The 26,373-nt window shown below is 42.4% G+C and overlaps 2 protein-coding genes across 4 annotated transcripts in view; one reads left to right on the top strand and one right to left on the bottom strand.

The window, feature by feature from the left end:
• itgb4 (integrin, beta 4) overlaps positions 1-26,373 on the top strand; it is a 186,550-nt gene that overhangs the window by 131,517 nt on the left and 28,660 nt on the right. For 2 of the 3 annotated variants that reach the window (XM_072558118.1, XM_072558119.1), the window contains exons 30-36: positions 4,814-4,950; positions 7,179-7,356; positions 11,550-11,687; positions 11,898-12,080; positions 13,027-13,146; positions 19,873-20,082; positions 22,206-22,367. In XM_072558118.1, coding sequence (XP_072414219.1) covers positions 4,814-4,950; positions 7,179-7,356; positions 11,550-11,687; positions 11,898-12,080; positions 13,027-13,146; positions 19,873-20,082; positions 22,206-22,367 — 1,128 coding nt within the window. The remainder of the gene's footprint in view (positions 1-4,813; positions 4,951-7,178; positions 7,357-11,549; positions 11,688-11,897; positions 12,081-13,026; positions 13,147-19,872; positions 20,083-22,205; positions 22,368-26,373) is intronic. The other variant, XM_072558120.1, reaches the window with a different exon arrangement.
• The window catches only part of galk1 (galactokinase 1), an 80,028-nt gene continuing 68,681 nt past the window's right edge, over positions 15,027-26,373 (bottom strand). Inside the window, exon 8 of the mRNA XM_072558124.1 lies at positions 15,027-15,190. Coding sequence (XP_072414225.1) covers positions 15,146-15,190 — 45 coding nt within the window. The 3' untranslated portion in view covers positions 15,027-15,145. The remainder of the gene's footprint in view (positions 15,191-26,373) is intronic.

Below are 26,373 nucleotides of genomic sequence, written 5' to 3'. Positions count from 1 at the left end.
GATTTACAGGAGCTGGCATTCTCATGTATCTGCTGCCCTTGTCCTTCTAGTAGAGGTTATGGGTTTGTAAAGTACTGTTGAAGGAGCCTGAATGAATTGCTGCAAAGTATCTTATTCAGTGAACATCTGTCACAACATGAATTATTATAATGTGAATTCACTTATGGTGCAGGGGTTTTATACATTCCAGATTTACACAGCCTCTGATCTCCTTCTGAACATCTCAGTCAGACAGCAGCTGCCTCTTTGTGGCCAGAAGTGATCATCTCCATAGCCTATACGGGCAGTGTCAAGGCCATAGCTATAATCCAACATGGCACTGAGAAGGGGTGTGAGCTTAAAAGATTGCAGTGCTCTGAGGAAATACAACTGCACTCAACATAACTGAAATTCAGCCAAATTGTGGTTCAGCAATAACTTGGTTTCACTTCTTACACCCCAATATCTGCAATATATCAGATTTCTACTGTAGATGGTTCATAGCACTGCTGCTATAGAATAGTGACAAAAGGAGTGAATATTGAAGGTACTGGATAAGGTGCACATTAAGGAGGCTGCTTTGTCCTGGATGGTGTCATGCATTTTGAGTGTTGAGGGAGATGCACTTATCCACCTCCTGATTGTGACTTGCCTGGCAGTCTTTAGGGAGTCAGGAGGTGAGTTATGATTGCTGCAAAATTTCCAGCATCTAACCAATCTTACAATTCTCAAATGTCCTCATCTCTTTCTCCTAGCCCAGCCATTCTTCCACGTCACACACCATCCTGGTTTGGAACTGTTTGACTGTTCCTTCATTGGTGCTGGGTCAAAATCCTGGTACTGTCTCTCTAACATCACTGTGGGTTTACTTATATGCCATGGATGGCAGCAGTTCAAGAAGGCAGCTTGCCAGTGCAAACAGCGATGGGCAATAAATGTTGGTCCAGCCAAGCAATGCCCTCAATAAATAAAATACCTCACTATACACTGGGAGCTGGTTTTTGAGTTGTTACATTGAAACAGCATGATCTTTATAATTGTACATTGATAGTTATGCTACTCCATCCATGACAACATGACTATATTCCTCAAAAACAGACAGGAAATTTTCCATAAGAAACTGAGAGGTCAAGAACTGGGGAATAGGGAGGGGGGTGAGGAGAAAAGCTAACTAGAAAGTGTGAGAAAGCTAGTGCTGACATCATAGCTTGTTGCAGATGGAATCTGGATTATGGCTCTTATCAATGTCTGTGGTCTCTCACTGACATACTCCCATATCTTCTGAGATTCACAAATGCCTGGATTATGTGCTTACAGCTCCGAAGTGTGACTTACTAAGATTGTAAGATATAGGAGCAGAAGTTGGTCCATTTCAGCTGCTCCATCTTTCAATGAGATCATGGCTGCTCTGATAATCCTCATCTCCACTTTACAGTCTTTTACCCATAATCCTTGATTTCTTTACTGATTAAATATCTATCTTTGTCAAACCTATCTGATGAAAATGTGTTGCTGGAAAAGCGCAGCAGGTCAGGGCAGCATCCCAGGAACAGGAGAATCGACATTTCGGGCATAAGCCCTTCTTCAGGAATGTCAAACCTATCTGAGCCTTGAATATACTTAATGACCCATTCTTAACAGCCCTCTGTCGTGAAGATTTCCACTGATTCACAATCCTCTGAAAGACAAAAATTCCTCCTCATGTCTGTCTTAAACGTGGGATTTCTAAGATTGTGCCCTCTATTCTCAGACTGTCCCATAATACTTTACTGCATCTGCCCCGTTGAGTCCCCTAAGAATCTCATGTTGTTCAATGGGCGGCACTGCTGCCTCACCGCGCCAGAGTCCCGGGTTCAATTCCCGGCTCAGGCGACTCTCTGTGTGGAGTTTGCACATTCTCCCCATGTCTGTGTGGGTTTCCTCCGGGTGCTCCGGTTTCCTCCCACAATACATAAAATATGCAGGTTAGGTGAATCGGCTATGCTAAATTGCCTGTAGTGTTGAGTGAAGGGGTAAATGTAGGGGAATGGGTCTGGGTGGGTTGCACTTCAGTGGGTCGGTGTGGACTTGTTGGGCCGAAGGGCCTGTTGCCACACTGCAAGTAATCTAATCTCATTCTTCTAAATTCCATTCAATGTAGGCCCCTAAGAATCTTCTCAAACTCTCCTCACAAGAGAGTCCCTCCATACCTGGTATCAGCCTAGTGAACCTTCTCTGGACTGCCTGCAATATCTTTCCCTACGTAAAAGGCCCAAAAGTGTTCACAGTATTGCAGCCATGGTCTGACCAACACCTTGTCTATTTTAGCAAAAAAAATTTTTATTCTCTACTTACTATCTATTTACCTTTCTATATCCCTTTGCAGACTCTTTCCATCATCCTCACCATTTGTTTTTCACGGTGGATCAGCGGTGGCTCGGTTGTTAGCTCTGCTGCCTCACAGTGCAAAACCACCCTTGGGTGACTGTCTGTGTGGTGTTTGCATATTCTCCCCATGTTTGCGTAGGTTTCCTCCAGGTGCTCATGTTTCCTTCCACAGTCGAAAGATGTGCAGGTTAGGTGAATTAGCCGTGCTAAATTCCCCATAGTTATCAGGGATGTGTAGATTAGATGCAATAGTCATGGGAAATGCAGATTAATAGGGTAGGGGAATAGGTCTGGGTGGGATGCTCTTCAGAGGATCAGTGTGGACTTGTTGGGCGGAATGGCCTGTTTCCACACTGTACGGATTCTGTGATTCTCAGATTTTATTTGTGTGTCACTTATAAAAACAATCTTCTGACTCGGTTGTGATAGTGCTGCCACTGTGCAACAGCTGACATGAGAACACAGGGCAATGCCAGTGTTTCCAAGGGTCGATGGTCTCTCTTTCCTATGACTGTCCGCTCATACACAGTAACTAAGCTGCTCTGACATCAAATGTGAGTTTAACGAGTCTATAACTCTGTTTTGCTTCTCTCTTACTCTTCTTGAAGAGCGCAATGGCAAATTTTTCATTCTATAGGAATAGTTCCTGAACTGAGACAACTTTGAAAGGTTATATTTAGAGAATCTACAAAATTCTCACCCATGTCCATTTAAATCTGTGGTGGAATGCATCTAGTTTAGAGATTTATCACTCTTCAATTCCAATGTTTTCAAATTTTCTCTGGTCAAGCAATATCTCCATTTTTAATCCATCATGGCCTTGCCTTTCCCTGTCTCTGTTGTCCGTTCCAGCCCCACAGCAGTTTGTGGATCTTTATACTGTGCGAATTCTGGCCTTTTCAATTGCTCCATCATTGAGTGCAGTGTCATCATCTGCCTTGACATTGATCTCTGAAGTTCAACCCTGTTTCCCTCAACCTCGACATTCTCCTCTAAGGTGTTCCTTACGTTCTGCTTCATTAATCAAGCTTTCAGTCATATGGGCTAAAATCTTGTGTAGCTCAGTATCAAGTTCATGATGCTCCTGTAAAGCACCTTGACATGTTTAGTTACATTAGAATCACTGTATCAATGCTCGTCACTGTTAACTTTGGTGAGTCCCTTTCCCTGATTCAATGCAGTATTGGCTTCCTTGTGATCTCTATCATGCTGAACTCTTCCTTTATTGCAAATGCGGACACAATAAACATCCAACACTTCCACCATTCCCTTACTTTCATTGAAATAACACTATAATCAGCTTTCAAATGGAGGACATTACTTCTCCTACCTTTTTCTAATAAGGTAATAATCTTTTTGTGATGAATATCACATCCTTTGCACATTTGTTTTGGTATTCCTTTTATAGTGATTACTATCAACTTTATCACCCTTTCTTGTTTTTTGTATCTTTCCCAGACACCAGAATTTTAGTTTTGCAATTTGTGTTTTATTCTATAGTTTGACATTGCCTCTCACGTCATTAGTCATCCATATTTCTTTTTGTTAGCAAGTAAAGCCTTTGCTTGTTCGAAGTAAAAAGCTCTGCATCACAAATACTTTCTGAATTCTGTCTTCCAATTTTCTGCAGTAGATTTACCAGGTTATTGTGGACAGTCTTTGTCTTGACCTTTTGAAGCCATCCTTAGCTAAATCTAGAAACTTAGTCATTGTTTTGTGTTTCTCCTTTCCAAACATCAGGTTGGACTTGATCATATTATGGCCACTTTTAACTATGTGTCCACATTTCAACTAAACCTGTTGTAAAACCTAATATATCATGTCTTCTTGGTTCTAGCACACATTGCTGCAATTAACTATCCTGAATACACTGAAGAAATTCACGACCTTTCTCTCTTGTGGTAGCCTTACTCCAATCTATATACAACAGCTAAAAACTCCAAATAAAACCACCCTATCTTTGGCTCATACTTGTCTGATCTCTCCATTGAAACATTCTATCATTTCTGAGCTGCTACTGGAGGCCTTTACACTAACCCCATAATCCTTTTCTATTTATTAATCCCATTTATAAAGCCTCCACTGTCTACTGACCTCTCAGTATATTCTCTTCTCTCTTTACAGCTGTTTCATCCTATTTTTCTCATTTTTCTGTGCAGCTTATAAACTGGTCTATTTGGTTCGCAATCCTGGTTGGTGTGCAACCAATCTAATGATCACCATGTCATTACATACAAGTTGAATTTGTACTTGAATTGATTAAATTTGCTTCATATATTCAGTGTATACATATGTGATAAACACCACATTTAAGCCTCACATCCTAAATGATGTTTCTTCTCTAATGTTTCACTCTTTTTTTTATTTTTTTGTCTAGTTGTCTAATAAAGAAAGGATTGCTTCCCATGCTTCTGTAGTCAGCAAAAAAAGGTATTTCATTAACATGTCATGCTATCTGATATTACAGTCAATCAAGCACCAATTCTTCTGAAGGGTTCCAACCCCATTAAGTCCGCACCAACCAATTTGAAAGCTCACCCAATTGACAGCAGAAGGATCCGTCTGAATTGGACCCCTCCACCAGGCCAACCATCAGAATATAAGGTAATGGATCTCTGACAATCTACATCAGGCTTTCTGGCTAGGTTGTGAGCGCATTGATTCTGTGAAGTACTGGACTCATCAATCATTGGGGAATACTCTACAGCAACAGGGTTGTTGACTCCTACATTAGGACTGAGAGTTCCCAAGACATTATTAAAGGAAATGATACAGAACATCCACATGGATAAATTCAATGGCAGGTTCGATCTCCTGAACCTTCTGGAATAATAAATTATATTGTCAGCTATAGCCTATTACCCAAATCCTTTTCATAACTGTTACCCTTTGTTAGCTAGCTTAACAGCCTTTCTCTGTGATGCCAAAGGCTGAAAGCTCTATGTTGAACTCACCATAAACAAATAACAAATAAACAGGATGAGAAATTTAAATTTTACACATGACATATTTTCTATTTCTCTCCTAAAGTTCCATATGAAACCCTGCTGAGGCTGAATGCTACTCTCCTGGTTTCACTCATTGAAGTTCCATGATACATCCTACACATTTTTTTCTCTTGCGGTTCCATGGTACATCAGTATGGCTTCTCTACAACAACCCACTCCTCCTCGAGATTCAATGGTGTATTCCATATGAATAGATTTATGTTTCCTGGTTTCCATCCAACACTGGTGCCTATTGAATCCCAATAGAACATAACTGATGGCTCACGTTAAAGCACATGTCTCCTTCTCAAAAGATGTCGACGAGAGAAACTGTGATTATTCTCATTCAAGCAAAGAATGACTTTGTAAATTTTAATCTTAAATGGTGACTCAATGAAGGCTTTGATAAGATAGATAGGGAGAAACTGGTTCCACCAACAGATGAGTCAACAAAGGGCACCAAATTAAGATATTTAATTTGGGAGGCAATGATGAGAATTATTTTTATGCATTGACCTTTTATGAGCTGGTGCCTGAAAGGGTGAGGGGAGCAGATTCAATAATAGCCTCTAAAGGAATATTTGAAAAAGAAAGTTATGCCGGTCATTGGCAATAACTAGACAGTTCCTTCAAAAAGTCAGTGCATACACAATGGGAAGAATTACCCCCTTCTCCACTCTATGACTCTATGCTATTCCTCTAATTGTGTGAACAGTTTAATTGCTGCTGTGATCAATTGAATAGCCAGCATTTTCAATGAGTTCCACGTAACAAGTTCATGAAAGACGTTTGACATCTGGAGTCGGGGAAGTAGCTAAGTGGTTAACAGAAGAGAAGACAGTGAGTTTAGGTAAAGGATAGTTACTCAGCGTAGAGGATAGTAAAATGTGGTGTTCTACAACTATCAGTACAGGGCCCACTGTTAGTTATAATTTACATTAAAAATTTAGACTTAAGTCAATAACTGGACTCAGTATGAAATTTACTAATGATACTAAACTGGGGAAATGTTCCACAAAAAGCAGTGAAAAATTAGAAAACATGAAGACTGGGTAGTTAAGGGACGAATAAACTTTGGCATAGACAATGATAAAACATTGCACTTCGGTAGGAAAACAGGAATGATATCTGTGCCTTCGAAAATAAGTAATAAATGGGTAAAACATCCAAGAGATCTAGGGATATGAGTATCCCAAGATACCACTTTAAAATACTGATACAGGTCAGCAAAGCAATTAATAGTGCTAACAAAGCATTGGGATTTATTTCTGGGTACAGAATTCTAAAGTGAAACTATGCTCAGGTGTGTAGAATTGTATGGTCTCCATACCACAAAACATACAAGGCCTGGCAAAAGTGAAAAGATTTACAATTGTGATATCAGAGCCAAGTGAGTGCAGCTATCACAAAATATGTTTTTTTTATTTCTTGAGAAGTGACCTTTAAGTCTTTAGACCATCTTTAAAATGATAAATGAATAGAGGGGGAGAGAACTTTGCAAAATTACAGATAGTCACTACTAAATCAAGACAACATTAAGAACAAGTTTCTTTGCACAGAGAGTGTTTGAAGGTGACACTTGTAAAATAGAAAGTCATTTAGGCAAATAAAAGGAGAGGAAAAACATGAAGGAAAGGGGAAGAAAAGATATATTGGAAGGTTGAGATGTGATAGATAGAATGGGAAGAGACTTGTTTGGAACAATAACACCAACATAAAGTGGTCAGGCTGACTGCGCTGTTTCTGTGCAGTATATTCTGTACAATTATTTTCTAATTGTCAGCACCCTCTTCCCTGGGAAGTTGAATGGATTAGGTAAATTAACTAGAGCTCTTTCATGTGCAGGTGACCTACTGGATTGAGGGGGATGAGAATTCTTCTCAGGTCATAAAAACGATGACTCCTTCTGCTGACCTGACCAATCTCTACCCATACTGTGACTACGAGATGAATGTCTGTGCCTACAACTCACAAGGTTTTGGGCCCTACTCAGACGTTGTTCAATGTCGCACACTTGAAGACTGTAAGTTACCTCGGAATTATTATTATTAAGAAAAAAAGAGCATGTATTTCTGTCATGTCTTTCAAGATCTTAGTCATCAAAGTGCTTTGATGCCAATAAAATCAGTAGTGATTTTAGAAATGTGGCTTCCAACCTTTGCACAGCAAGCTCCCAAATGCTGCAGTGTGAAATAACCAGTTTTAGTGATGTGAGTTGAGGGATAAATATTAGACAGCACCTCTGGGGCATAACACCCCAGCTCTTCCTCAAAACAGAGGCCATTTGATGTTCCACAGTTGGAAGGGCAGTTAGGATCTCAGTTAGGCCCTCAGTTTAACATCTCATCAGAAAGATAAAATTAACTCTCGGCCTGACTTTTATTTACCATTCAACTGGACGTTACAAGGGGATTCTGTTGGCATACAGGAAATGATTATGTTTCTTGTAGATTCTGCACTGCTTGTGTGGGACAGGATAAAAGCTCTGCTGTGCAGTGTGACAGATTTTCCTAAGACAAGAGTTACTGCTCTTTCCTCACAATCTACCAACGGTGTGTATGTGTCTTGGCGTTTTCTGCTTCAGTCCCTTGCCTCTGCTGTCTCTAATGTCAGTTCTAGAAACAAGTGCAAAGAGTTTCTGAATTTCATCATTATGTTAGGAATATTCATTCATCTCTTTATAGCTTCAATTGTATAGGATTTGGTGAGACTGCAGCTGGTATAGTGTGTTTGTTTTGGTCTCCTTACCTAGCATGGCAAAACTGAGCTATGAGCTATAGGCAAACTGTGGCTGTATTCTCTGGAATTTTGAAGACAAGAGGTAATCTCATTGAAAACTACAAAATACTTGAAGCAATAGACTGGGTAGGTGCAGATAGGATGTTTTTTTCTGGCTGTGAAGTCTGGAAACAATTCAGAGGGTTGTGTATCTTTAGCTTGGAAAAGTAGGCTTCAAGGCAAGGGCGCAATTGATATGTGGAGCTTGTTCAAGGAGCAACTGTTGAGTGTCCTTGATAAGTATGTACCTGTCAGGCAGGGAGGAAAGGGTCGTGTGAGGGAGCCGTGGTTTAATAAGGAATTGGAATCCCTTGTTAAAGGGAAGAGGGTGGCCTATGTAAAGATGAGGCGTGAAGGTTCAATTGGGGCGATTGAGAGTTATAAGGTAGCCAGGAAGGATCTGAAGAGAGAGCTAAGAGCAGCAAGGAGGGGACATGAAAAGTCCTTAGTTAGTAGGATTAGGGAAAACCCAAAGGCTTTCTATAGGTATGTCAGGAATAAAAGAATGACTAGGGTAGGAATAGGTCCAGTCAAGGATAGTGGTGGGAAGTTGCATGTGGAGGCTGAAGAGATTGGGGAGACACTGAATGAATACTTTTCGTCAGTATTCACTCAGCAACAGGACATTGTTGTCAATGAGAATCCTGAGTCACAATTAATTAGAATGGACGGCTTTGAGGTATGTAGGGAAGAGGTGTTGGAAATTCTGGAAAGGGTGAAAATAGATAAGTCCCCTGGGCCCGATGGCATTTATCCTAGGATTCTCTGGGAAGCAAAGGAGGAGATTGCAAAGCCAATGGCCTTGATTTTTATGTCCTCGTTGTCGACAGGAATAGTGTCAGAAGACTGGAGGATAGCAAATGTGGTTCTCTTGTTCAAGAAGGGGAGTAGGGATAACCCTAGTAACTATAGGCCAGTGAGCCTCACTTCTGTTGTGGGCAAAGTCTTAGAGAGAATTGTAAGGGATAGGATTTATGAACATCTGAATAGGAATAATGTGATCAAGGATAGTCAGCATGGTTTTGTGAAGGGCAGATCGTGCCTCACAAACCTTATTGAATTCTTTGAGAAGGTGACAAAGGAGGTGGACGAGGGTAAAGCGGTAGATGTGGTGTATATGGATTTTAGCAAGGCGTTTGATAAGGTACCCCATGGTAGGCTACTGCAAAAAATACGGAGGTATGGCATTGAGGGTGAGTTGGAGGTTTGGAATAGGAATTGGCTGGCTGGAAGAAGACAGGGGGTAGTAGTTGATAGTAAAGGTTCATCTTGGAGTGCAGTTACTAGCGGTGTTCCGCAAGGATCTGTTTTGGGACCATTGCTGTTTGTCATTTTTATAAATGACCTGGAGGAGGGGCTAGAAGGCTGCGTGAGCAAGTTTGCGGATGAGTTCAATGTGAGGTGATTCACTTTGGTATGAGTAACAAAAAGATGGGGTACTGGGCTAATGGTCGGATACTTGGTAGAGTGGATGAGCAGAGGGATCTTGGTGTCCATGTACACAGATCTCTGAAAGTTGCCACCCAGGTAAATAGTGCAGTGAAGAAGGCATATGGCGTACTGGCTTTTATTGGTAGAGGAATTGAGTTCCAGAGTCCTGAGGTCATGTTGCAGTTGTATAAGACTCTGGTGCGGCCTCATCTGGAGTATTGTGTGCAGTTTTGGTCGCCATACTATAGGAAGGATGTGGAGGCACTGGAACGGGTGCAGAAGAGGTTTACCAGGATGTTGCCTGGTATGGTAGGAAGATCATATGAGGAAAGGCTGAGGCACTTGGAGAAAAGAAGGTTTAGGGGTGACTTGATAGAGGTGTACAAGATGATTAGGGGTTTAGATAGGGTTGACCATGAGAACCTTTTTCCACGTATGGAGTCAGCTATTACGAGGGGGCATAGCTTTAAATTAAGGGGTGGTAGGTATAGGACACATGTTAGGGGTAGATTCTTTACTCAGCGAGTCGTGTGTTCATGGAATGCCCTGCCAGTAGCAGTGGTGGACTCTCCCTCTTTATGGGCATTTAAACGGGCATTGGATAGGCATATGGAGGATAGTGGGGTAGTGTAGGTTAGGTGGGCTTGGATCGGCGCAACATCGAGGGCTAAAGGGCCTGTACTGCGATGTATTTTTCTATGTTCTATGTTCTAACTCTCTATTCCAGAGGGCTGTGGAGTGTTTTTGATTAGAGATTGACTGACTGATTTCTAAATACCAGTGATGTAGAGGAATATGAATAGAAAGCAGGAAACACCAGCAGTGCTTCATCTGGAGGCTCAATGAAAATGTTATCTAGTATGGTGACAAAATTTCTGAAAACGAACCTTCCAGTTCAGCAAGCAAACCTACATCCAGAACCTCAATCTGGGTTATAAATCTTCTCAAAACTCTCTAACAGGAATATGCAGACAGTATGGGAGAAAGACTCTGAAATAGATGATCAGCCATGATCATACTGAATGGCGGAACAGGCTCAATAAGCTGAATGGCTTCCCATTTACCCCCTCTCACCCTGTCAGCCAAATTTCCCTCCCATCCATTGGTCCCCCAGCAATGTTAACCATTAATCCTCCATCTCATTTTCCTTCTGCTCCCTTTCTTACTCTGTCCAACCTCATCTAACTCTTGATTCCTCATCCCGTTTAAAGTTCTGGCTACTCAACTTTCCTTCTTCATCCTGTGACATCTAATATTATAAATTGTGTCTCCTCGCTGGCTATTGTGCATTCCGTTTTAAGATAACTAGCAAGAGCATCTCAAAGTTGTACCTTCAACCTCTCTGTTGTGTCTAATTAAATGTGCAGTTGTGCTTACAACTGTTCAGATCACAATCTGGAAAACCATCACCATGGCAACTCTTACTTTGCCTTAAGACTCTTATTTTTTAATTTATTCATGGATTGTGAATGTCATTAAGGGCAGCATTTAAACCCAGCCTTAAATTCTATTAAAAAACTGTTGGTGAGTTTTTTCATGAGTTGCTGTAGTTTATGAGGTAAGAGGCGTTCCCAATATACTGTTAGGGTGGGGGCTCCAGTATTTTGAGCCAGTATTGATGAGGTAATAGAAATACACTTGCGCATCAGAATAGTGTGTGACTTGGTGGAGAAGGTGGCCTTTCTATGCATTTGCTTCCTTTGTTCATCGAGGTGGTACAGGTCACAGATTTGCAAAGTGCAATCAAAAAGCTTTGAAAGATTTCATAGTGCAACATATGGATTGAACACACTGCTGCCTCTATACGTCACTGGTGAAGGGAGGGAATGTTGAAGTTGGTGAATGGGGTGTCAATTGAGTGGGCTGCTTTGATCTGGATGATGTCAAGCTTCTTGAGCTGTTGTTGGAGCTGCACTTAGCATTCCATCACACTTGTAAATAGTGGACAGTCATTGGGGAGTACAATATGAGGAAAACTTACACTGATAGTTTTATTGTTCCTTTTAGTACCAAATCAGCCAGGAAGATTGGCGTTCAATGTCATTTCACCAACCGTGACACAACTGAGCTGGGCTGAACCTTCAGAAACCAACGGGGAAATCACAGAGTATGAAGTCACTTACACTGTGGTGACTGATGAGAATCGTAAGTAACTCTCAAACAGGGAAACACTCCAAACGTATATTCAGAAGTATATGCATACTCAAATTTCTAGGTGCCTCGTGATGAGTGGGTCTGGGCTTTGCACACTTTCATGAAACACTCAGTGTGCATTTCTGTCCACTGTGACCCTGAGCAACAGGAGAGGCTAGAACGCCTGTGTTTCTGATTGTTTTGTTTACTGTGTGTTGACAGAGCCCATTGGACCTAAAAAGACAGTGAAAATTGATAAGCCAAAGAAGCGGATGGTAATGATCGAGAATCTGAAAGCGGAGCAGCCATATCTGTACACAGTACGAGCCAAGAATGGTGCTGGTTGGGGACCTGTCCGAGAAGCCACAATGAACCTCTCCACGCAGCCAAAACGACCAATGTCCAGTAAGTGAAGGGTCCCACGGAGAGTATTAAACACTCGGTCACAGAATCATCACACACAGCAGGGAGATAATAGACACTAGATCCCACTGAGTGATATTGCTAGGTGCCTCCTTGTGTGTGAGGTAATCTCAACTCACGGCAAGAAACAGATCCAATTCTCACAGTGAATCGTCATTCAGCCCATAAGCCAGCAGCCATTCCCCACATCTGTTCATCACAAAGAACCACCTTCTTGCATTCACTAAAATCTGCCTTGACACAACTTGAGAATGTGGGGCCACCTTCCCTCTAAATTCTGACCAGTCTCTCTCACAACCTCTGCCTCTTGGTCAGGTGTTTGAGTCTTCACCCATCCCCATTGGGAGCCACCACTCCCTGCCCACCCACACTACAGAAATCACAGAAAAAACATTGTAATTTAGAAGGAAGGATATTTTAGCCACTTTTAATATGTATTATCTTGGATACTGCTGTAAACATAAAATCCCGTGCTGGTACTGACGGCCTTGGATGCTGTCTGTAATACAGTCAATACGGGTTGATTATCACACAGTAGGAGTAGGAGAGTCTCCTGGTCAGAAATGCTTGATGTAGCGATGCCCCTCAAGCTATGGCTTCAGTCCAGCTACATGTTCTACAAAATGAAAGCCCATACTGTGTCTGCCTCATTTTCATTGAGCATGGGAAACCTGTAATTCTTCCCAATGAACAAGAGAGAGCCAGTGAAGTGAAATGGCATAGTTCTGTGCTGTGATGCTCCACACAAAATTGTCTGATGCTGATAATTCTGAAAATACATTTTAAGATTCAAAATTGCATTTGCCAATTGTATTTGTTCCAAAACTAAAACGAGAAATTCTTCTAAAGGCTTGTGGCCATAACATTGAACATCTCTGCCAAAGTGAAGCAAGGAATCTGTTTAATTTTCTGTCTTTGCCACCCACAGTTCCCATCATTCCAGATGTTCCAATTATTGACGCCGAAGCACACGATGAGTATGAGAACTTCCTGATGTACAGCTCCGATGTAATGCGATCGCCCAGACCGAGCACTTCTGATGATATAGGTATGACTTTCATTCCCAGCACCTGTCTGCTTTAACAAAATCACATTACAACAAAAAGGCAACCGTCTGAACCAGCAGTGTCAAGACCAGGCCATAAATAAATCAGGACAAGGAAAATACGTCAAGTCTAACCCATACATGGCTGTTCTGTCATGGACACCCACTACTTGACATTTGTACCTTCCCTACTTTAAGCAATAATGGATCCTCCTCCTCTTCAAATCTGAAACAGACACTCTTCAGGTTTTAATGTTTATACAGTTTGAAATCCCAACCACTAAAGTCGCGTTCCATTTATGTACAGTCTAAATCTCCCTAAGGATAATATTTCTCTTTTCTATTTATTACCTATGTAAAGAGAAAGGTGTGCATTCAGAATATTTAACCATTGTTCCAGAATTTCTGCTCCAATAATATTCACAGTGTATGCATCAGACCCCCTGATCAGATCCCCAGAGAGAAATCTTTCAATACATTTTCACTGTAAAAACATTTCCCATTCACTACTTGTCTTTTTCTTATACTGTTAAGGATATTCATTGATACTGTACTATATCGCCTCCTTCACGATATCCCAAAGCCATTTCAATATGGAATATTATTTTTGGAAGTGTGGTCACTTGTTACATCATCTGGACTGAACCAGTTCTCAATCCATTCAAACAAATTTGTAAATTCAAAAGGCATTAACCTTTCCAGCTGATTTGATGAAATTAATCAAATGCTTTCTTAAAAATCGACAGACTTCTCTCAATTACCCTCTCTTGAGCTTAGTTTCCCACTCCGAGAATTTTCATAGATTTGTAAGATACAATCTGTTGCTTCTCTACACATTGCCGGTTGAATCTTTATTGTTAGCTTTCTGGTGAAGGAACTCCAGAATTTCTCCACTCTGGTTTTGAGACAAACCTGTAATTCTCAGCTTTGGATCCTATTCCCATGGAGGAACTGACATTCCATCTTCCTCCAGTGTCAGTCTCTGATCCAAAGCTTAACTAGAACTCTCTGATCCAAGCTGCATCCCAACTCACCTGGGAGCCTGGTGTGTGTTCAGTGCTTCTTGTTTCAAGTTTACACATTCTCCATTAACTGTTACATGAGCTCAGGATCTCTCAGTTCAATCACTCTGGCTGACTCCAGCCTTTTGTGAAACTTTACATATCCCTGTCCAGAGCCAGCTTGGAACAGTTTTACCCACTTATCTTCAACATACCTACCCATTCTTTGATTTTCTTGTGTTTTTAGCAATTTTGGAACTTATTGAGGCCTTCAGTGATTTATGACCCTTTTATTCCTCTTCCTTTAGCTACTTGAAGTAAGATCGTAATTTTTTCCTAACAACCTGAGAAACTCAGGAGGCTTACTCTATTGCAGGGCTCTAAAATTCTTGCTCTTATCTACAAACCCTCTAATAACCCGCGGCTATTACGAGGGGGCATAGCTTTAAATTAAGGGGTGGTAGGTATAGGACAGATGTTAGGGGTAGGTTCTTTACTCAGCGAGTCGTGAGTTCATGGAATGCCCTGCCAGTAGCAGTGGTGGACTCTCCCTCTTTATGGGCATTTAAGCGGGCATTGGATAGACATATGGAGGATAGTGGGCTAGTGTAGGTTAGGTGGGCTTGGATCAGCGCAACATCGAGGGCCAAAGGGCCTGTACTGCGCTGTATTCTTCTATGTTCTATGACAGCCATGCTGCATTCTGCTACTGTAACCTGCTCTGGCTTCATACCGCGACTGGTCCCTTCACTCCTCTGTGTCTCCACTCTCTCTGCTCTGTTTCTGGTGGCACAGTTTTTTACCACCTTGGAATTCTTAATTCCATCAACTTTCTCAAAAACATCTTTAACACTTACCACGTTATTTATCATTTACCACATACTCCATTTCCATCTTGCCGACAGATACTGGATCTTTCAGTTGCCAATGATGATGTTGATAATCCTTGTGCTAATATTGCTGTTGACGATGAGAATGTTGATGGTTAAGTATTTTCCTCATCACTCCTTGTAGACCGCTACTTTAAAGTTTACAAGATTCTTTTCCTGAGTTCCAAGCCGAAAAAAACAAATAGTGCTGTTAATATTCCCACAACTTGCAATCTTTTCCTTAGCAGATACATTTTTTAAAAAACCAAGCTCCCTTGTACAGATGACAGCAGTGCTGGTTCTCCACAAAGTGTTAAACAAGAGCCCTCTGCCTGTCTCATTTTGAAAAATTATTTCTTGGAATATGGGTGTCACTAGTAAGGTCAGCATTTGTTGCCACTCCCTAATTACCTTTAAACTGAGTGTCTTATTGTGCCATTGCAGCTGACAGTTTGGAGTCAGCCACACTGCCACAGGTCTGGAGTCACAAGCAGGGCCACATACGCACGGCAGATTTCCTTCCTGAAAGGATACTTGTGAACCAGATTTGTTTTTTACAATAATTGATGATTAATAGTCCCCATTGCCAATATTGAATTTCAAACTCAGATTTTACTATTGAATTTAAATGTAATTTAGACTCATGACTCGAGAGCATTAGCCTTAGCCTCTGGATTAATAGCTGAAAATGTGTTGCTGGAAAAGCTCAGCAGGTCAGGCAGCATCCAAGGAACAGGAGAATCGACGTTTCGGGCATGAGCCCTTCTTCACGAATGAGGAAAGTGTGTCCAGCAGGCTAAGATAAAAGGTAGGGAGGAGGGACTTGGGGGAGGGGCGTTGGAAATGTGATAGGTGGAAGGAGGTCAAGGTGAGGGTGATAGGCCGGAGTGGGGGTGGGGGCGGAGAGGTCAGGAAGAAGATTGCAGGTTAGGAAGGCGGTGCTGAGTTCGAGGTATTTGACTGAGACAAGGTGAGGGAAGGGGAAATGAGGAAACTGGAGAAATCTGAGTTCATCCCTTGTGGTTGGAAGGTTCCTAAAGGAAGATGAGGCACTCTTCCTCCAGCCGTCATGTTGCTATGGTCTGGCGATGGAGGAGTCCAAGGACCTGCATGTCCTTGGTGGAGTGGGAGGGGGAGTTGAAGTGTTGAGCCACGGGGTGGTTGGGTTGGTTGGTCCGGGTGTCCCAGAGGTGTTCTCTGAAACGTTCTGCAACTAGGCGGCCTGTCTCCCCAATATAGAGGAGGCCACATCAGGTGCAGGGGATGCAATAAATGATGTATGTGAAGTTGCAGGTGAATTTGTGGCAGATATGGAAGGATCCCTTGGGGCCTTGGAGTGAAGTAAGGGGGGAGGTGTGGGTGCAAGTTTTGCATTTCTTGCGGTTGCAGGGGAAGGTGCCGGGAGTGGAGGTTGGGTTGGTGGGGTGCCTGACAAGGGAGTCACGGAGGGAGTGGTCTTTTCGGAAGGCTGATAGAGGAGGGGTGGGAAATATATATTTGGTGGTGGGGTCCGTTTGGAGGTGGCAGAAATGACGAAGGATGATACAATGTATCCGGAGGTTGGTGGGGTGGTAGGTGAGGACCAGTGGGGTTCTGTCCTGCTGGTGATTGGAGGGGCGGGGCTCAAGGGCGGAGGAGCGGGAAGTGGAGGAGATGCGGTGGAGGGCATCCTCGATCACGTCTGGGGGAAATTGCGGTCTTTGAAGAAGACCTCTGGATTAATAGTTCAATATCATCATCACTAATACCACTCCCTTTGACAGAGACTTCTCCTGGTGATCTGGCCAACATTCCTCCTTTAAGTTGCACCATGAAAACAGATTCATTTTCTGCTCATGGATCTCATTTGTTGTATCAACAATAAGGGCATCCAGCACCAAGCTTAGTGCTAATTGGTTGCATGTTTCAACATGAGACACCTTGAAAAGTAATTAATTAAATGTGGGATGTTGCTAGGATAGCTTGAAGGAATAACAAAGTGTTATGATATTTGTAAATTTCTTTTTTCTTTCGAGCTTACTTCTCTGGGGGGAGTCTGCTCTATAATCCTAATAGGAATAGGCCTTGCTTGGATCTTTAAACAGCTAATATATATTATCTGGTGTTATGTTCATTGTCCAACTTAAAGAGCTTGCTATTTTCAATTTTATCCATAATCCTCCTATGTTAAAGACTTGTATCTTCCCAGCATTTTTTGAAGTGGAACCTTCTAGCATCAATCCTAAATTTACGTCTTGCTCTTGAAGCTTGTACTTCTCAAGTGGTTTCAGTTTGAAGTCACGTTTGTGTTTATTGTGCAGTTCATTACATGCCTTCTACAAGGTCAGCTCTCAGCTTTCTCCCTTGGGATTAAGGTTATGCATCACTTCTAGCCTTTGAATATCTCTTTTATATTTTTGTTAACCTGAAATGGCCATATTAGTTAAGGTACAGTCCAAGCAGAGCTCTGGACAGGCTGACCCAGAGCTCCCCAGTCTTGCACAGCACCATATTGATCACAGGGTTCAGTTCCTTGTTTGTGAATTACAATACAGCTCAAGGGCAGAACACAACAGCTATTCCATTTATGTAACACTTTAACACAACCCAACTTCATGAGGCATTTCACAGAGAGTTACTAATTTTAAATTCATCACTGAATCACAAAATGAGACATCTGGACAGATGATTAAAAGCTTGCTCAAGGATCTAGATTTGAAGCAGAAGGGCAGTACTTAAGGAGAGGGAAATTAACTGGCATAGAGCCCAGAAAGGGGTGGCTACATGGCTCAGTGGTTAGCACTGTTGCCTCACAGCATGAGGGATTCCAGCCTCAGATAACAGTCTGTGTGGAGTTTGCACATTCTCCCTGTGTCTGCGTGGGTTTCCTCCGGGTGCTCCGGTTTCCTCCCACAGTACAAAGGTGTGCAGTTAGGTGAATTAGCATGCTAAATTGCACATAGTGTCCAGCGATATGTAGGTTAGTTGCATTAGTCAGGGAAAATGTAGAGTAATAGGGTAGGGCACATTGACTAGGAGAAACGAGGAAAGTGGCAGAGCCAACCGAACACATGTCAACGACCTTTGTGATAAAACATTACCCACAATTCCTCGCATTATTGGACACGAGGTTGGAGGAGCAGGGGAAGAGTACTTCAAAATGGCTTTGATATAACAGCTTAGATGTCTTGACAGGGTAGTTGCTGAGAGGTTGCTTCTTTTGTTTCTAGACTGTTCCAAAGAGGAAAAGTAAGAACTAGAAACAGGAGTAGGCTGTTGCTCCAGCATTTAATACTAAGTGAGACCAGTCATGACCATATTAAATGGCTTGAAGGCTGAATCGCCTACTCCTGTCCCTATTTCTAATGTACCCCTTGTGGAAGAGTCTAGGACCACAGGGCATAATCTCACAGTAAGTGGTCATCCATTTAAGGCAGAGCTGAAAAAGAATGTCTTCCCTCAGAGTAAAGTAAGTCTATGGAATTCTTTACCACAGAGGGCTGTAGAGGCTGGGTCATTAAGGATGTTCAAAGCTGAGATAGACAAATTTTTAATTAATAAGGGAATCAAGAGTTATGGGGAAAAGGCAAGAAAGTACAGTACAGCCTTATCAGGTCAGCCATTATCTCACTGAATGATGGAACAGACATAATGAGCCTAATGGCCTGCTTCTGCTCCTATGTTTTATGGTCTTATAGAAGTGAAACTAGGGGTTATTTTTACATTCCAGGGCAACCATTTTCAACAGTTTAGTCTAAGCAGTGGAGTGCAGAGCCTGATGGTTCAAACAGATATGGGAATGGATGGTTAAGACAGTTGTTCATCATTGACATCCCAACCTGGGAACTGAATATTCTTTTAAAAATTCTGAGAGTTGGCTCAGTTTATTCCTTGGACAAAGTAGTCACTTGTGAGTTTGAACAGTTTGCATTGAGCTTTGCTGTCCAGGCAATTGGAACCGTCTGAAAACACTGAGGCTCGGTCTCTGCATTCAGCTCCTTGTTCTGACTCATCAGAATTCCTATTTTAAAAAATTCTTCAAATTTCCAGATAGTTCCTTCACCAGTTCCTGCTTTTATTATCCCTGGAATCACCACAGCTTTAAATTTTAATAGTAGTCTCTGGTACTAAGTTTTGCTATATTACTTTGCGAGTGAACAATAATCAAGGTGGTTGTTTAAGTAGGTTCTGAATATATGTTGACTCCTGTTTCTCATCTTCATGTTTATTCCTCATAATTGATTCTATTAACATAGACTGTACTGAAGCAAAATAACTGGGGGTCAGTGGTGACCTTGCACAGAAGCAAAATGCTATGGATATTAAAAATCGGAACGAAAAGCAGAAAGTGTTGGAAATAGTCTGTACATCTGACAGTCTATGTGGAGAAACAGAATTAACATTTCAGCTTAATGGTCCTTCATCACTCTGCTTCTTCCACAGATACTGCCAGATATGATGAGTATTTCCAGCATTGTCTGTTGCTATTTCAGTCATTACCTGGCTTTGTTATCCTTCTTCTTGAAATGGATAACATATTACCTATATGGAATGTACACAGGCTTCCTCATTTATTGACTCCTTTATAATGACCATTGATCCTTCTTAATTCTGAGTATTTGAGGTCATGCATATATAGGAAGGTGTACATGTGTCTGTGCGCAGTCACGTGCATGCATTCCTGTATGTATAGATACGTATGTACACATGCCATGCAGTTCTGTGTAGTAATTAGGTGCCTCTCTCTATTTAAGTCAGTCTGTTGAGTGTTTCCCATCTGACATAGGTAGGTTGGATTTGTTGGTGTGGCCTTGCTGGGCTGATACTGAACCATTTTCTGGGATTATATACCAATACGAGTCATTAACTTGTTCTGCAAGGCTCCAAATGGCAACATGTCCAACTGCTGGGCGATGGTTTCGATGGGCGGAGGGTAACGTGGCAGCTACCGGTGGAAGTGATACCCCGCCTTTCCTGTAGCTCTTCCCTGACGCATGCTTCCTCAGACATTGAGAGCCTCCTCTCCGAAGACACTGAGTATTCAGACACCATGAGGAGGAAGGCTACGCCCCAACCACGGGAAGGTCAAGGTGAAGATCTCACAATGCTTCTTTCATTAACATACTTGTATTTCTGCGCAAACTTCTCAGTGATCTGGGAAACCTGCCTCCCACCTTTACTGGGTACAATCCTGTTAACTGAACAGAGATGCATGCTGAAGGGGTTAGGAATCTGTTAGCACTTTATGCATGCTGATGGGGTCAATTATTTCATATTGTGCAAATGCAAATGTGGCATCTCGAACCAAATAGACATTGTTACTGCTGTTTACAAAGTGCAAGCTACATAGAGAGTCTCTGGGAGGCAGGAACTGCAGCCTCTGAATAAATATTGTGAAGCAGAAGGGCTGACATCAACTCCTGGTTGGAACAGATGGCAATCCCAAATGGGAGGGTCCGGGTGGTAATCTTTAACAACTGGTCATCTGCCCCAGAGAGAAACCAATAACTGTCGGTTGGCAGCCAGAAGAGTGGTAGTGATCACCGAGTGGTTCGGAGGCAGCAAATTGGGCTGGTGGCAGTGAGGTAGGTGAGAGGACAGGCTAGAAGAAGAAGGAAACTGCTGCGAGGATCCTGTGACTGTGTGAGCTAGTTTAGGGCATTGTATTGTCCAGAAGAGCACTCCTGCCCTGATTTTTAAGTTGACTTCAGTGTTGTTTTACCTGACAGTTTAGGAGGGATATGCAGGTGACCCATGTGTGGCATTGGCCAACAGAAATGAGAAACTAATGGTTCAAGTGGCAAATGGAGCCACACTCTTTCTCACTGATCAGGAAGAGTCAAATTCACCTGGGTGTGACTTTGAGACTCAAGTGGCTATTGTTGTCTGGAAATATACTTGACAACACATGTAAGGTCTTGCCTTAATAATACAGTTGTAAAGCATTTATTAAAATGCAAAGTAAATGTTTGTAGCCAGAGATGTACCTCAATAATCAATATCCTTAGGCAACCAGGCCTACTCCTCTCTGCAGGTTTTCCTCTGTCAGAAATACTTTGCCAGTTTACAGGCTCTCTTCAATCTGTGTTAGCTGTTGTGCTACCTCTTTGTTTAGGTTGCCGTGTTCTTTGTAAAACAGTGCATAGTGTGTACACTTCAAAAGTGCTTCGTTTGCTGGGACAATCTTTGGAAAGGCCTGAGGTTGTGGAAGATGCTATGTAAAATGCAAGGTTTCTTTTTCTTTACTTTTTCTCCTGACTATATAAGCTAGTACTCAGGTCACATAGGTAACAGATATTGGTGAGATTTCTTTGTTGGCACTTTCCAAACCCACAGCCACTTCCATTTGGAAGGACATGGGCATACTGCCCTCCAAGCCATTCACCATATCCTGACTTGGAAATATATCATTGTTCCTTCAGTGTTGCCAGGTCAAAAGTCTTGGAATTCCCTCCCTAACTACATTTTGGGTCTCCCTACACCATTTGGACTGCTGCATTCAAGAAGAAAGCTCACCACCACTTTCTCAAGGGATTGAGAATTAGTGATCGCCAATAATTACTGGCCCAGCCAGTGACACCTACATCCCAAAAATGTATTTTTTTAAAAAACATGCCTAGAAGGATAATTGGGAATTAAATAAGGTGGTCTGAGCACTGTATGTTGTAAGCAGTTTACCCAGCATGACTCCCAACCTTAACTCATGTCAACGGTGAACGAAGTGGACTGTGCTTCTTTAGTGCAATCTCATTAGCTCTAGTCGTTGAATTTTCTTTCCTGTTTTTCCCCTCTTTTGACTGAAAGGAGAGTTTGATGCCACATCATCAGTTTGATTGGTGTCTGCGCACATTTAGCAATGTGTCTACACTCCGATCCATGGCCTAATCTCTCAAAATCAGCAAGTTCACTCTTCCTCCCACTGTCCTCCGTACTCCCAAATCATGAGAGTCCAATGTTACCAATCCTCCAGTGGAACAGCGAGTTCCAACTCTGAAAACACAAACTGCAAAGGCCTTCGTGATAATAGGTTTTCACTAAGTTTAGAAAAGGCATTGGCACAAGGTTTACCTCTTGGTAGCCCTCACTTTGCAGTAGTGCGGGGTGCCCAGATGCTGATGCAGTGACTTTGATGCTGGGTGGATATTTGCTGATGCCTGCCCCTGGGTAGAATTTGGAATTTCTTTACTGAACACATTTTTTCTTTCCCCCACAGATATGTCGATGAACGGGAAATGGGAGATGAACTCTCTCTTCCCAGGCAGTGCCAACAGCACCCTCAGTAGGAGCACCACCAACTACAACCACCAATACACCAGGTTGATAGAAGACTCTTCCATGTCCTCAAAGGCTCACACTACCATGATGTTGGGACAGGGTCAGTATGAACTATGCCAGTGTGTAACCCACTGTATGTTGAAATCCTCTCACTTCCATCTTCTAACTCATAGAGATGGGTACCACTCACAAACTAAACCAAGTCCACAGCTAAAGTGTAACATAACTCATGCTGACTTTTGGAATTTGATTTGTTGTAACTTTTGAAAGAAAGCTAATGTAAACCAATCATTTATGTAAGAATTCCATACATTTTACATCCTAAAGATATTGACTTTTGCCGCCTCATAAATAATGAGCAGGCATTCACCCAGTGCCTTCCTCACCAACTTTGCATTCCATCGCTACTGTGTTTGTTGAGACATAAGTCTGTTGATATATGCAGTGTTACCTTGTGGAGTAAAGTATATGCCAGCTCCCCTCCAGTTCAGAGACCATTATTCGTATGTGAACCCCAGCAGTTAATCCTGACTGTACATTCAACTAGGGCAAGCATCAGCCAACAACCACATGAGTATACCTTCTGTCACTGGTTAAACCTGAGTTTAGAGTATGTGACAGACTATGGTCATTACACTTCAAAAAGTGTCAAGACTGGAGTGGCTGCAAAAGAGACTTCTACCAGGAATTAAAAGATTTCAGTTATAAAACTGGGATTGTTCTCCTTAAAGCAGAAAAAAGATGGGAAGACTCGAGGTGAGCAAAATTATGAAGGATGTTGACAGAGTGTTTTAGGGAGAAGGGTATTGCCTCCTGAAGGAGGCAAATTTGGAGGACTAGAGAGAAAGAGATGGGGAGTGGGTCTAATTGGATTACTTCCAAAGAGCCAGCACCACCAAGACAGCCAAAATAGCTTCCTGCTGTGCTGTGTTATCCTGCAGTGTGATCAGGAGCTGGAACTCTGGTAGATATTACCCTCCCATGGATGGGAAACAGGCACCTGAGCCAATTGTACTGTACTAGTGGGCAGAGAAATGCTTCCTCACCTGACTCTTTGGTGTTGGAAAAGCATGTAAGGCTCCACTATATACATAAATACCCAGGAAATGCTAAATAAGAGATGAATAAGCTATCCTGTCTATCCTCACACAGTCACAATGCCTTAACGGCATTGATTACAACACTGTCCACATTTTCAGGATCATTTCATCTCCAGGAAAATACAAACCACAGATAAAAAGCCAAATTTTAAAAATAAAGTCTGTGAGATTCCATTCTGACACTAACCCAGAAAATCACATTGATATTATAGTCATTGTCCTGTGGAATTTAACAAGTCAGAAGGTAATTAACACCTTTATATCTGCATACAATACTGGTGAATGCAGACTCCACGCATAGACAGTTCTGCTTTTCCAGCATCTCTACTGGATTGGGTGGCTGAACACAGCTGATGGAGATAATAAGGGCTTTTGCCCGAAATGTCGATTTCGAAGCTACTTGGATGCTGCCTGAACTGCTGTGCTCTTCCAGCACCACTAATCCAGATGATGGAGATAATATGCAACCAGTGTCACATGTTACATAGCCCTGACCTTTCTTGGCTGTAACATGTTTTTCTCCTCCAAACACCATACCTGTGAGGTGTTAGTGCCAGTCAGTAGTTCCTGCATGCTACCTTTCTATACTTTCACTCAATGGCTGTTTGTCAGAACACTCTTCTCTTGACCCCCACTCCCATTTTCTTAGTACATTTTTCAATGTCCCCTGTCTGTAGCAACTGCATTTCAGTTTATCCACTTCAAAGCAATGGCCAACTAAATGTTTGAAAGTTACAATTCTGTGAAGTCACAAGGAGCTTGTTTGGCACCAATAAAATATCGTGGCTCACTGTTGACAGCCCATTACCCACCTATTCCCCAACCCTGGTCTTCATTCCTCCCTTTGACTTGACAGCCTCCCCTCAGCTTCCTTCCACTCCCCTGCCCCACATTACAGCCACAGACCTGTGGGCTGACTTATCAATGGAGTCAGATGGAATGGGAATGGTCCTGACTAGCACATTAAATTCCAAAGAGACTTGACACTGACTTCAACACAGGCCTCAGGCCTAAATCGTCTGGCATGCAAAGGAATTGATTTGAGGGCAAATCAAATGCTCAATTGGTTCATATGAGGCTTGAATTTTTCTAAGTGGGCTATCATGTCAATTCATGAAACAAAATATCTAAACCGAGGATATTTTCAGTGACAGCAAGGGTGGTAGAAATCTGGAACTGTCTCTGAAATAACTCCAGAGACACCAGTATCCCATCACCAAGTCATCCTTTGTTCACACATGGAGAATCCTTGACACTTATCCAGCTCCCTCAGAGCTAGCTCTCAGACTGAACAAAATAAACGGACATTCTCATTTATTTTTCTTTTCCTTTTTTTTCCTCTTTCTTTTATTACCCCCACACTACTGCCTAATTGCGGTAGTGCTTATTTTCCCCCTGCATCCATGTTTGTGTGTGCAAGTGTGAGACACAGTAAAAGACAAAAGGTGCACGAATCTTTCTTCAGTTTTCACAACCAGGAAGAAAAGAAACACCCAAGTGGCCAGTAATAAGCAGTTCCCTTCACATCAAAGGGCAATGCTGTGTGATTAAACAGTGAAGGGGAGGGCAGGGATTAAATCAAAATAGAGTTGGAGGGGGAAATAATGCACTCCACTCCCTGCGGCGCCCACCTCTCCCTGAACAGCTCAAGGGTGTTGGTGGACACCGCGTGCTCCTTCTCCAGAGACACCCAGGTACTAATGTAACCCCGGAAGAGGGGCAGGACATTCTTGTTTATATCTGTCAGCCAGGGCACCCTAATTGGATCAGGTTAACAACTCTAATCAGGGAACTCCTATTCTCCGCCTGGCTGACCTCATTATAACCACTGCATCCCTCCCCCTCTGAGTTCAAGGATGTAGGCTGGTTTTTTTATGTAGCACCTCCTGGAGTGTTTTAGCACAGGGTCAGGTTCCTCCAATTCTGCCTCTGATATGGGTAGTGTGTAACACACAGTAGCTCACCTCCTATGCCAGAGTGTCATCTTCAGGCCACAAAGACATCAAGGTGGCAACATCTGCCGTGTCCACCTCAGATTTCAAGGTATCTTCAATGATTGTTGGAGAGGGAGAACCCCCAGTTTCTGAACTGTTGAAAAGGCTGTCAAGGGGTCAGGCATGTGTTGCTCTCACACTGTTTGCAATTTTGCCGCTTTCATATAGTCCACGTGCTTGTTTGGGACCATTGCACCTACCCAAACTTTATACATCACTGGATCTGACCTTGCATCGACCATGCCTCTTACCCATGCAAGGGCCATTCCTGTGGTTCCATCACCAAACTCCATCTTCTCAAGTAAACTGCCTCTCTCGGTTAGTGGAATCTTGAGTCTGGCATTGGTGTTCCTGATGTTGTTTCACTCCCTTCCCACCCTCTCCACCCTATCCCAGGTCCAGGAAGGTCAGATTTAATCTGGTGCAGAATCTTTGCCCCATTAGAAAATCTGCTGGAGCTATCCTATAATCAAATAGGAAATGGGACAATTTGATATCTAGTGAAGCTGTAGCCTGTTTCTCTAAGCCTGCCTTCAAACTTTGGACTGTTCTTTTTGCCAGATCATTGGATGATGGATGGTATAGAGCTGTCCTTACAAGTCGAATACCATTAAACGTCAGGAAATACTCAAACTCCCTCGTGGTAAATGATGGCCTGTTATCTAAGACCAACACTTCAGAGAGTCTATATGTTGCAAAAGATGCACACAGTTTTTCTCTCATCGTCCCCATGAAGGAATTCTACACACAGCTTTGTGTGGTATCCACAATGACTAAGGACATTCAGCTCATGAAAGAGCATATAACATTGTCCTTTAATTGAGTCCAGAGCTTAGCCGGCCATTCCCACAAATGTGGGGGAGCTGCTGCCAATATTTTTGTCCTTGTTGGCACTAGGCATGACACTATCAATACTGCATTGAATCCTGACCACCAGACATAACTTCTCACCAACATCTTTATTTTGGAAATCCCTGGTGAAGTTCAGCCAGTATCTGGAGGAAATCTTTGC

Source organism: Chiloscyllium punctatum, chromosome 39 (assembly GCF_047496795.1).
Source record: "Chiloscyllium punctatum isolate Juve2018m chromosome 39, sChiPun1.3, whole genome shotgun sequence".
Lineage (NCBI taxonomy): Eukaryota > Metazoa > Chordata > Chondrichthyes > Orectolobiformes > Hemiscylliidae > Chiloscyllium > Chiloscyllium punctatum.
Note: the sequence above shows the minus strand (reverse complement) of the source record. Positions and strands in the feature narration are given on the sequence as shown.